The sequence below is a fragment of the Lissotriton helveticus genome (assembly GCF_964261635.1).
Source record: "Lissotriton helveticus chromosome 1_1 unlocalized genomic scaffold, aLisHel1.1 SUPER_1_unloc_91, whole genome shotgun sequence".
Lineage (NCBI taxonomy): Eukaryota > Metazoa > Chordata > Amphibia > Caudata > Salamandridae > Lissotriton > Lissotriton helveticus.
Window position 1 is genome coordinate 594,890 of NW_027611738.1, and position 12,029 is coordinate 606,918.

Consider the following 12,029-nt stretch of genomic DNA (forward strand, 5'->3'; position numbering starts at 1 on the left):
CGGGAGATGTGCGGAGAGCGCACGCACGCACCAATGTTAACCAATGGTGCGTAAAAGTTGTAAAGTTAAAGTTAAAGGACACTTCCGCTGAACCTAGAGGAACAAAACTTAACACACAGACCCTAGAGGTGTGCACCAGTGTGGGAACACCGGCGGAGCAAAGTTACCTCACCCACAGGAAGTGGGTGCACAGGGTCAAAGTGGCGTCGGGTTCTGACTCGCAGGCTCTTGGTGCTTGAAGCTGAAAGGGCTGCAGGCGGGTTAAAGATGAAGTGTCCGGTGGAGTCCAAGGGTGGACTCAAGTTGTAGAGTACCTGAAAGCAGAGGGGATTGAGTCTGGGTCACTCAGCAGTGACCAGGGTGGAACCAGGACGGAACCAGGCAATGTCGGGCGCAATCAGGTGGTCGTCGAGGAGCTTCTCTTCGCTGTCACGTGGGCTCTGGGGCATCTGCGACGTCCAGGAGCAGGTCACGATCTGTCCCACGCAGGCTCTCACCGTCGGTGCAGTCGGCTTCAAGTTTGGAGCAAACAAGCCTTGGCAAGAGCAATCCACGCGGGATTGGAAGATTGCTTCTCACTCGGACCAGGAAGGTCAGAGTCGGGGCTCCTTTTCAGGGGAGCTGGTGTGGATCAGGAGCAACCAGATTCACGAGTCTTCTTAGTTAGTTCGTCGGCACAGGGACCACTAGCCAGCTGGCAAGTGACCGGGCCAACGCGTTGAGCCAAATAGAGCCAAAGGGCCCCACGCAGCACTCGTCGAGTGTGGAGGGCTGAACTTCGGCTCAGGAGCAGCTCAGGGTGGGGGCTTCTCAAACCCCGGTGCACAGCTTCGAGGATCACTCGTGGGCTGCACGGTCAGCGTCTCGTGGTCAATTCAAGATGGCGTGCCCCACGCTTCCGGTAGCCTCCACGGGTCTCAGCTTTGCAGGGACTGTGGATCGGGCTGTTAGAAGGCAGGCAGGCTTGATCTCGTCGATCTCAGTCGCTCGAGTTCCGGCGGGAACTGCAACTAAGTAGACGTCGAGGGCTGGATGGTGCCTGCTGCTGCAGGGTGGTCACTCCTTGACCACAAGGGAGATTCTTCGGGCTTCCACGTTGAGATGGAGGGCGAAGGGTCCAGAATTTCGTTTCAAATGTTTCTTCCAGGAAATCTGATGTGCATTGGCACTGCTCCCACTCTTATTCGAATCTGGGGGGCGTGATTACCTGCTAGGTCCCCTCCTATGGGTGGGACCCAGGAAGTGGGTGGATACACCCCCTTCCTTTGATCCAGGCCGCCCTGGCACGAGGGCTGGAGTGCCCCAGAACCGGTTTGGCCGGATTATGCAAGGGGCAGCCTTGTGCGCCCCAAGCAGTGTCTGGTTTCTTTCAAACCTCCCTGCTACAATACACTATCTCCTGTCTGGAGGGCGGTGACACCCTCCTGTGACAGGAAACCCTTTGTCCAGGACCCATTTGGTCGAGTTTCGGTCAACTGCAGGGGTCCAGACATTTGTCTGTGGCAGAGGCATCCATTTTGTGGATCTTAAGGTCTTTGGAGAAATCAACCGCATTAAAGTAAAGTAACATGTCTTACCCCTCTAGAGGGGTGGAATGCCATCCCCGTCGCCAGAACTGGCGAGGGGATGGTATTCCAAATCGTATGACACCTTACACGACATGTTTTGATAAAGCCAAACCAAAGTTGCTATTTAACCGCGAGGATTATAAGGCACTTAAGAGTATATGGTATGGCATTATCCTGAAACAGCTTAGGGATTTGTTCCCGACAGCTGCAGACAGGCTCAGCTCATGCTAGAGCTCCATCTCACATAAAACCACGCACTCAGCCTCCAGGATTGATGAGGCCTTCTATAGGAGTGGCTCACAGGTTTACATGTGTCCAGATATAGGTTTAGATATAGGTATACTATATCTAAGCAAGGGGTGTTTACACCACCTTACCCCAGCTGAGTGATCAGCCAGTTGTGTCAATTTAAGAACCAGCCAGGGGTGGCAAAAGATATGCTGCAGCCCCTGGTAGGCCTTGGTGGCCCCTATGCCCTGTGCACCTATAGTGCATTATACAGGGGCTGACAAGGAGTCCATTTCCAATTGGTATGTGCCTATAGCACATGTGTCAGTAATTTAGTGAGAGAACAGCAGGCTGGGGGTCTGATCAGCAGGCCCACAGCCTCAGTAGTCGAAAACCAGTGAAGCAAAAAGCAAAAATTTGGGGTGACCATAGGATAGCAGACCCTACTCTCCTACAGGACCTTTCTCTGGTCAAAGAGTGTTTTTTAAGAATGAGCTGCTGTGAAAGAGAGGGAACTATGAGCTGTGTAAGCCTAGTGTGCGTATGTACATCGTGTTAAAAACTGTACCAACCACCGAACCTTATCTTCTAGGGCTTAAAAACATTCATGATCGTTTTCTATTGACCCGGTTTTGGCTCCACATCTTCCCTTACCTCTTGGCACACCCTTGTGGCTCCCACAGAGGCCAGTGCCTCATGCACTGTGGCTGCGACGGTGAGTCTCCGCAGGACATGATGCACTTTTTGAATGTTTTGTAGTTTTTATGCTGTCCCTAGAAAGTTATTTATTATTCCCATTCTCAAAAAAGAGGGTTTTTGGAGGGTGAGACCAGTTCTTATCTTTTTACAACTACTCTCTAATGACACTGTTTTGCATACGCTTAACTTTTTACGGGTCGCTGTTAGACTCAGGTCAAGCTGCGATTAACTTCTGTACTGTAATTCATGAATTTTTATCTTGTGTTCTGACTAACTTGGACATATTATACTTTTTCAATCTGTAACATGGAAGATGTTTTTATCATTTTATGTATGACTTTTATGGTTTTCTTTTATAAAACCGAATAAAGTTTGTTGATAATATTCACTAGGGGATTCATTTACAGGGTAGCATGGTATCCCTGACAATAACTCCAGGAGTCACAGTCCACACAATGTACATGCTTTGTTCCCCCTACTTCCAACCTTACATACAACCCCAATCACCTGCCCAAACCTCTCCCTGCTGATGACAATGTGGTCCTCCGTCATCCCGCAGACCATATTTTTGGCCCCTTTGAAAGTGCCCATACAATAAAAATGCTGCAGTTGTAAATACATATCAACTACCATTTGTTGTGTTTGAAAGATTTTATTGAATAATAAAACCTAATAAACATAAGCTGATTATTCAAGCAAAACAAAACATCAGTTGCCATACACATAAGAGACAAAAGTAGTACATAAAAATCAACATACTGTAACAGAGCAAAGTTATGTAGAGCACAATTCTTAAATTCGGGCAATCTTTAAAGTTCAACAATAGAAACGTTCACAAGGAACAGGAAAGGAAACAGAGAAGGTAGGATACAGTGATTTCATTAATGTAATGCTTCCTACATATAGAAAAACAAATACTAATTATTTTCCTTAAGCAATAAAGTCCGCACATTAAAATACTACGAGAAATATAATGAACAATGAACATTTCATGTGTAATTTGAATTCAATTTGAATATTTTAACCTCCTCAGCATTATTTGACTCATGATTACAACCTGAATGCTTTCTGGAAAGGAACCGCCTCATGGGGTTCAAAATTACATCTTTTCCAACAATAGGTTTACAATGATAAACATGAATTTCAATTCAATTTATTGATTCAGGCCATTTTGGAGATCAACAATTTTAAATATATACAAAATCCACACGCTTTTGTAAAATTGTCTCCTAAACTTGAATTCCATCCACTTTTTGATTAAAAACTTACCATTCCAGCAAGCATCACAAGAACACTTGTTGTTATCTTCCCAATTAGTGATAATTTTTCGGATGGCAACAACAATAATTATGTTTTGAATTTTACCTCCGAAAGCAAAAACATGCCATTTCTGAATCATGGTGCACAATAAAATGTAGGAACAGAAGGGCATCTTTAGGTATAGCATTCATTAAGGTGTGACCAGGCTTGAAACTAGAATTCCTGAACTTTTGGACATTTAAATGTCATATTTTAAAAGAATTCACACAGACCCAGCACGAGCTCCGTGAAAAATTGAAGATGAGTGAATTGTACTTAGAAAACATGTGCTGATTAGTAATCTATTGATGTAAAATACAGTGGTCAGGCAATGCTTGTGGATCTAATCTATTCAGATTTTAACTCCATAGTTTGTTCAATAGATTGAATGAGCATAATACTTGAAGGTCCATCTCTCAGATCAGTTCTATTACAGTTTTATTTGCGATAACACTAAAAGAGATCAATGATAAATAGGTTTTAAAAGCGATGGGTGGAATTGATCCTTGGTCTAAATCTAGATTATTGTCTGCAATAGAAACCAGTACAAACAGATCAAATCTAAAATCATTAAATATTTTATTATAGTGGTTTAGAGTAAACACAGATGACACACATTGTTCCTGAAACTCAGAAAATGTATCGAAAGATTATGATTACAACCTATTTTATGTCCAGAGACCGGTTTAGATGCTTTCCTGTTTAAGTGACAACATTTGCAAATATATTTAACAAAACATTAAAGCTGGATGTCAGAAATTCTGTCTTTAAGTATTGTGTAAGAGTTATGTGTGATGGTTTTTATTTGATCTGAAGCAACACTAACACTAAATAGGTACGTGCACCGGTTATCATTCAACTAACAATATTAGCAAACTTAATTTGGAGGGAATTGAGAACAATTGACTCATGTACCAAGAGTTTTATTGTTCAAAAATCCACTGGTTCGGTAATTCAGAGTTTGCAAATGCTAAACCGCTTTTTGAAATGTACTAAGCCCATTTAACAATTAAGAATTTGGAAGGGGAATGTTAATAGTGTCTCTTCTAAATACGTAATACATCCTTAAGGTATGTATTAAGCTTTGAAACCATACGTGGGCTGAAAAACAGTAACAGGAGGTAGTAAACCAAGGGGACATTTGTGAATCTGAAAGTAAAATGGGGTGGATTAAAAATTCCTTTATTTAAAAGCCATCACAGACACAGTAGTGTGCTGACTCCACAAGCAACCAGTTTTACCAAATGGATTATTAATACATGAACCTCAGTATTTCCTATATATTGTTGAAATGTAGTCTCTAATATATTTGTCATGTGGTGTAAATATTTGTTTCTATTATTTTATTTCCCATTTCCATATTGTCATGAAATGTACCTATTCTTTTTGTCAAACATATTGAAATATCTTTGTCACAATTTTTGGGGCATTCTAAAAAGTGTTTTCACTCTCTAACTTAAAGCTTCCTAAGAAAAATACTGACGCGCAGTCCTGGTTTCTCCTAGATCATGTAGCTTTCTCACTAAACCAAGCACAATATTGCTTTGAGAGAGGTGGTTATTGTAGTTATACGCACTGGAGTTAGTTTAGAAAAGACAAATATAGAATTTCCTTATCTTTAGAAATAATACTTGCAAAAGTATATGTGCAATAATTTCAGATAATTTACTGATAAAGATATCAGATAAAGATCCCCTAATTTCTTATACCTTGTGATATTAATAATCTGCTTGAATTAACAGACTTCTCTTCTAGATAAATCCAGGTATGAGAAAGTATTAAATGCAATTATCAACTTTCCGTTATTTTAACACATTTTCTCAGTGCACAGAATATTTTTCCTACATTGATCACAACATTTCAAGCAATGGTCTGTGCTTAAACGTACAATGAAGGGGTAAAAATGTATTTCTACCACAATCAAGAAACCCTTGGGTCTATGAGGATTACTGTTGCAAATGAAGACCTAGCTAAGATGAAATATCCCTTTAAAGGGAAGATTTCCCTCACCCACCATAGTTGGCATGCTTCCTCATTCAGAACCGCCTCCCACCGTTATACCTAGTTACAGTACAGGTTACAGCCCCCTCACTGAGAGGGAGGAGTTCAGGCATGTTTTGTTATAGAGAATGGTATACACAATACCACAAAAATGAGCTCAGGGTAGTGGGGGCAGCAGAGTGAAAGTTAATAAGAGGTCAAAATGTTTCAGCCTATTAACCCTCCAAAGAGGTGTTTGCGGCTTTCTTCAGGACCTAATCAAAAGTGCTGCTACTCATTGTACTCGATCAATAACAAGCATTGGCATAGCCAATAGGTCTCACCTTTGGGACCTTATAAGTGTTTTGCCATGCAGCTCCAGTAACAATGTAAAATAATTTCTCTTAAAAAAGAAGACTATAAACTAACTAAGCTAGACGTGACTTTATAACTGGTTAATCAAATGTTTCTGGAGGTTAAGTATATATAAAGAACTCCTTTTTTCTATGGTGTGTCATATAAAATTGATGCTCTAAATTTTGGTAAGAGTACACAACGTCAACATTTCAATACTGCTTTTAGATCAATTTACTTTTGAAAGCTTGAAGTGAAAGAGAATTCTAAATGTAATTTGCTTATGAGTAGGCGCTAATGACTATTTCCGGATGACAATGTAGGTAGCATTTTTTTGATGTGTTAGAAGTATGGGTAGGGAAAATGGCTATTTTTGCCAAAGGCTCCCCTTTCTTTATGCATGCTAATTTTAATTTGTACACAGAATCACAATTTTTTATGTGGTACACTGTAATGTTAGATGAATCTGTTTTACCCTTTTGATAATCAAGAGATGACGATGAACCATTTTTTCGTCCCTGGTTTTAAATGGTTTCAGGTTGGAACAGACAAGGTGTTGGTTGACTGCCTCATGCGACTTAAATCCCTTCAGTCGAAGAGGCGGCTGCATGCAAGCAGATATGGCCAGATCAGTACTTGGCTGGTTCAGTTCACCAGTGGGGCTAGAATAGAAGCTGTTAAGGGCAGGGGCTTAGCTTCCTATTGGGGCAGCAGGTGCAGTGGCACCAGGTCCCAGACGCCTTAAAGGCCCACTGAACCCTGATAACTGCTGTTTATCACAGTTCAAACAAAGGCCTGAGCTGCCCACAGAACAATGATTATTGCTGTTTTCCACAGTCCAAACAGAGGGCAGTGGTCACATTTCCTTTCCTGCCTTGGGGCCCAGGGCACACTGGCTAGGCCACTGGTTAAGGATGCATTGGGGAAGAGGTGGGGAGACAGGTGGATATTTAAACAGCTCGACAATGACTTCATGCCTGGGTATTAAAGTATTCATTGCAATTAAGGACTGAAGCAGGAATAGATCTCATAATATAGGGAGGCCTACTTATAAATGCAGCTCGATAAGCGGCTGCCTTTTAACATCTCACTTATCATCTCTCCTAATTTACAGTTTTATATTAGATGCAGACTTAAATCGTGACCTATGAATATGTTTATCTATCTTTAGGTTCCAAATGGCCCATCTTTTCCATATGCAAGTATCAGACAGCTCGGGAACACCCAATGGCGTTGAACTTCATAAAGCCCCATTAATCACTGGTCTTGAAATGCAAATGGCAGCATTAGGCACGCAGAGGTGTAATCTACGTAATCTCATTATGTACCTTAGTATACAAGTAGTACCACATTCTAGTACCTGAATTAAATAGACACACAAAATAGTACCGTATTTAAAGGCCCAGTTCAGAATTACAGGGAAGGTGCACTGTCCTAGACTACACAACGGTGCAGTCTTCAGTGGGTGCTGTCATGTCACACAGGGGGAGTACACCAGATTATGCTGTAAAAAGCATGTGGTGTCCCAACGTAGGTACAGTTGTAAACCACCATTCTGCTTACAAAGTAAAGCGTCTGGCAGCTATTAAGCGAGGTGGCACGTTTCCCCTGCAGGTGGTTTGGGTCTGTCACCATCCTGTCAGGTGGGGGTATACAATCAGTGCGCCTCCTAACTGCTTGTTTGCCCTTTCGCCCATGTCAATAATACAGTGCAGTCGTAACACAAAAGGTTTTCCCACATTTGAATGTGGCCATGCCCACTACAAAGGAAAGCATGCCCGCTTAGAATCTCTCCTACGTGATCCACACTACATAAAGGGCTATGTAAGTGTCTGCAGCCTCTTCTGTAGAACAAATGCCAAAATGCCCATGGGACGCAGAAAGAGGGTGCACTCTGATGCTTCATCATGTACGAAGCTTTGGCGTTCGTCTGTACTAAGCGAGTGACAGAGTTAGTGGAGTGTTTATTACCCTTTATGTCACTCTACTTCTAAGCACCTAATGCAGCTTGTACAGTGGTTACTGTCATCTGCTCACCTACATTATGCTTAATATAAATAGTGCACAATTTCGGCGTTTGTGTCTGCCTACAATGTGGACCTGATACAAATAGCAGCACCTACAAGGTGGATGATACAATTCAACAAGAGTCTAGGATACTCCAGCACAGATGACTTTGCATCAACATTACGGGGCATCAGTCTTGCTGGCAAGCCAACTTTGTATACATTATTATCAGAGACTATAAATGCCACTTGGATACAACTTTACAAGAGAATTTTATGAATTTTCGTACAGTTGTATTTATATAATAAAACAACCTACCACAATAATTGATCTATCTATTCATCTTTTTGGGTTCCGGAGTAGCATGCTACTCGCTGAAAAGCTCTTCAACACTTCATCAGGGGTAGCAAGCGCTATATAAATGCAAAATCTTCCCTCTTCTATCCCTCCAGTCTCTTTTTCAACCCAACTAACAGAACAACATGTCCAGCTCTCAAATACATTTTATATTTCCCTACAGTAATTCACCACTAATCATTTTGGGATCCTGGAGTAGTGTGCTACTCACTGAAAAAGCGGTTAAAATTGACCCTAACGCACTCTGCTGCTCGCAGAACTCCGCGTTGAGCGGTTGAGTTTTTTTGACACTTTGCCGAGTTCTTCATTGAGGAATACCGGCTAGGCCTAATCTTAGCATGAAAATCTAGATTTCAGTCATATGTTAAGAAACAAGTGTGAGTAGAAACCTTTTGGGTGGAGAAAATTTAAGACATTAATATAGTGAATTTTTTGTTAATTAGTTGATGTTTGCAAGTACTAACACTTCCCTGTGTCAAGTAAAGACCTTGAGAGTTTTGTAACTTTAAGATACTCAAATTGTGGATTTTGTTGCAATTAAAACATTTTCAAGGCATGAAATTTCTTTGGAGGTTGCATGCGGGCAGCCTAAGTTATCCTGCAAGAATTTCTTGATTAATCCTATTGCAACTACAATATGTGCTCTCTCATGTAAAGTCAGGTTGTTAGAAGCTTTTCTGCAACTCAAGATACGCCTTACTTTTTACCTGGTGCTGGTGCATTTCTATTGTTTTGTGAGATCTCCTTTCTGAGTATAACGTTTCTGGTTTTCCCCTCCTGTATAAGGCTTTAGTCCAGTGTGAATTCTCTCATGTGAAGTGACATTGATTTTTGATTAAACCTTATCTGACATTCAGAACACACATAAGGCTTTTTTCTCCCGTGTGAGTTTGCTCATGACAAGTGAGTCGTAATTTGTGACCAAAACTTTGCTTGCATTTTGAGCACTCAAAAGGTTTTTCCCCAGAGTGGGATCTCTCGTGAAGCATAACTCTGTCTTTCAGATTCAAGCTTTTACAGCATAAGGATTTTCTTCAGTGTGGAGTTTCTCAAGGTGAGATAACGTTTTTCTCTGCAGCTTTTCTGGCTTTCAGAGCACTCATAAGGTTTTCATCAGTATGGAGTGGATTATGGTTAGTGAGGCTGTGCCTATCAAAAAATAGGAATTTCTGGCATTCACAGCATAGGTAATGTTTTTTCCCTGTGTGCGCCTTCTCATGTAGGTGAGATTGCATTTAAAATGGATGCTTTTCTGGCACTTGGAGCACTGAAGTATTTTTGATGGGGTGTTTTCTTATGGTGCATGTAACCATCACTACCTCTGAATCTTCTCTGACATTTAGAGCACTGATCTTTTTCCCCCAGTGTGGATTCTCAAATGTGCAGTGAGATCAGATTTACGGCTGAAAGATTTTTGGCATTCAGAGCACTGATAAGGTTTTTCCCCAGTGTGGGTTCTTATATGGTGAGTGAGATTGATTTTTTCACTGAAACATTTGTGGCTTTCAATGCAATAAGGTTTTTCCCCAATGTGGGTTCTTGTATGTGTAGTGAGTATTCTTTTTTCACTGAAACATTTCTGGCATTCAGGGCACTGATAAGGTTTTTCCCCAGTGTGGAATCTCACATGTGCAGTTAGAAGTGATTTAAGTTTGAAATCTTTTGGGCATTCAGAGCATTGATAAGGTTTTTCCCCAATATGGGTTCCTATATGCCGAGTGAGACTGAGTTTGTTTTTGAAACATTTCTGACATTCAGAGCATGGATAAGGTTTTTCCCCAGTGTGGGTTATTGTATGTTGAGAAAGACTTCTTTTGTCACTGAAACATTTCTGGCATTCAGAGCACTGATAAGGTTTTTTCCCCAGTGTGGAATCTCACATGTGCAGTTAGAAGTGATTTACGGTTGAAATGTTTTGGGCATTCAGAGCACTGCTAAGGTTTTTCCCCAGTGTGGGTTTTTATATGCAGCGTGAGATGTCTTTTTTCACTGAAACATTTCTGGCATTCAGAGCACTGATAAGGTTTTTCCCCAGTGTGGGTTCTTATATGGTGAGTGAGATTGATTTTTTCACTGAAACATTTGTGGCATTCAATGCACTGATAAGGTTTTTCCCCAGTGTGGGTTCTTATGTGTCGTGTGAGACTACTTTTTTTACTGAAACATTTCTGGCATTCAGAGCACTGATAAGGAAGTTCCACAGAATGGGTTATTGAATGTTGAGAAAGACTTTGTTGGTTACAAAACCTTTTCTGGCATTCAGAGCACTGATAAGGTTTTTCTCCAGTGTGGAATCTCACATGTGCAGTTAGAAGTGATATACTGTTGAAATGTTTTGGGCATTCAGAGCACTGATAAGGGTTTTCCCCAGTGTGGATTCTTATGTGCCGTGTGAGTCTACTTTTTAAACTGAAACATTTCTGGCATTCAGAGCACTGATAAGGTTTTTCCCCAGTGTGGGTTCTTATATGCACCGTGAGATTGCGTTTTTCAGTGAAACATTTCTGGCATTCAGAGCACTGATAAGGTTGTTCCACAGAATGGGTCACTGCATGATTAGAAAGACTTTGTTTTTTACAAAACCTTTTCTGGCATTCAGAGCACTGATATGGTTTTTCCCCAGTGTGGATTCTTGTATGTTCAGTGAGTCTGATTTTTACACTGAAACATTTCTGGCATTCAGAGCACTGAAAAGGTTTCTCCCTAGTGTGGGTTCTTATATGATGAGTGAGACTGTTTTTGTCAATGAAACATTTCTGGCATTCCGGGCACTGATAAGGTTTCTCTCCAGTGTGGGTTCTTCTATGCAGAGTAAGCTGGGTTTGGCTAATGAAACATTTCTGGCAATCCGTGCAATGATAAGGTTTTTCCCCAGTGTGGGTTCTTATATGATGAATGAGATTGTTTTTTGTACTGAAATATTTGTGGCATTCAGAGCACTGGTAAAGTTTTTCCCCAGTGTGGGTTAATACATGTTGAGAAAGACTTTGTTTTTTACAAAACCTTTTCTGGCATTCAGAGCACTGATAAGGTTTTTCCCCAGTGTGGGTCCTTGTATGTACAGTAAGGTCTCTTTTTTCACTGAAATATTTCTGGCATTCAGAGCACTGGTAAGGTTTTTCCACAGAGTGGGTTAATACATGTCGATTTAGACTCCCTTTGAAACTAAACCTTTTCTGGCATTCAGAGCACTGGTAAGGTTTTTCGCCAGAGTGGGTTATTACATGTCGAGAAAGACTATGTTTGTTATAAAACCTTTCCTGGCATTCAGAGCACTGATAAGGTTTGTCCCCAGTGTGGATTCTTATATGTTCAGTGAGATAAGATTTACTGCTGAAACTTTTTTGGTATTCAGAGCACTGAAAGGGGTTTTCCACAGAGTGGGTTAATGCATGTCGATAAAGTTGCGGTTTGAAACTAAACCTTTTCTGGCATTCAGAGCACTGATAAGGTTTTTCCCCAGTGTGGATTCGTATGTGATGTGTGAGCCTACTTTTTAAACTGAAACATTTCTGGCATTCAGAGCACTGGTAAGGT

The 12,029-nt window shown here is 41.2% G+C and overlaps 1 protein-coding gene across 1 annotated transcript; it reads right to left on the bottom strand.

Annotated features, from left to right (window-relative positions):
* Window positions 1-9,482: 9,482 nt before the first annotated feature.
* LOC144806631 (uncharacterized) lies at window positions 9,483-12,002 on the bottom strand. Its single transcript, XM_078672951.1, has 2 exons — window positions 11,986-12,002; window positions 9,483-11,477 (listed from the first exon to the last, which is right to left on the bottom strand). Exons 1-2 carry the CDS (start codon window positions 12,000-12,002, stop codon window positions 10,427-10,429), a joined length of 1,068 nt encoding a protein of 355 aa, XP_078529077.1. The 3' UTR covers window positions 9,483-10,426.
* Window positions 12,003-12,029: the final 27 nt, after the last annotated feature.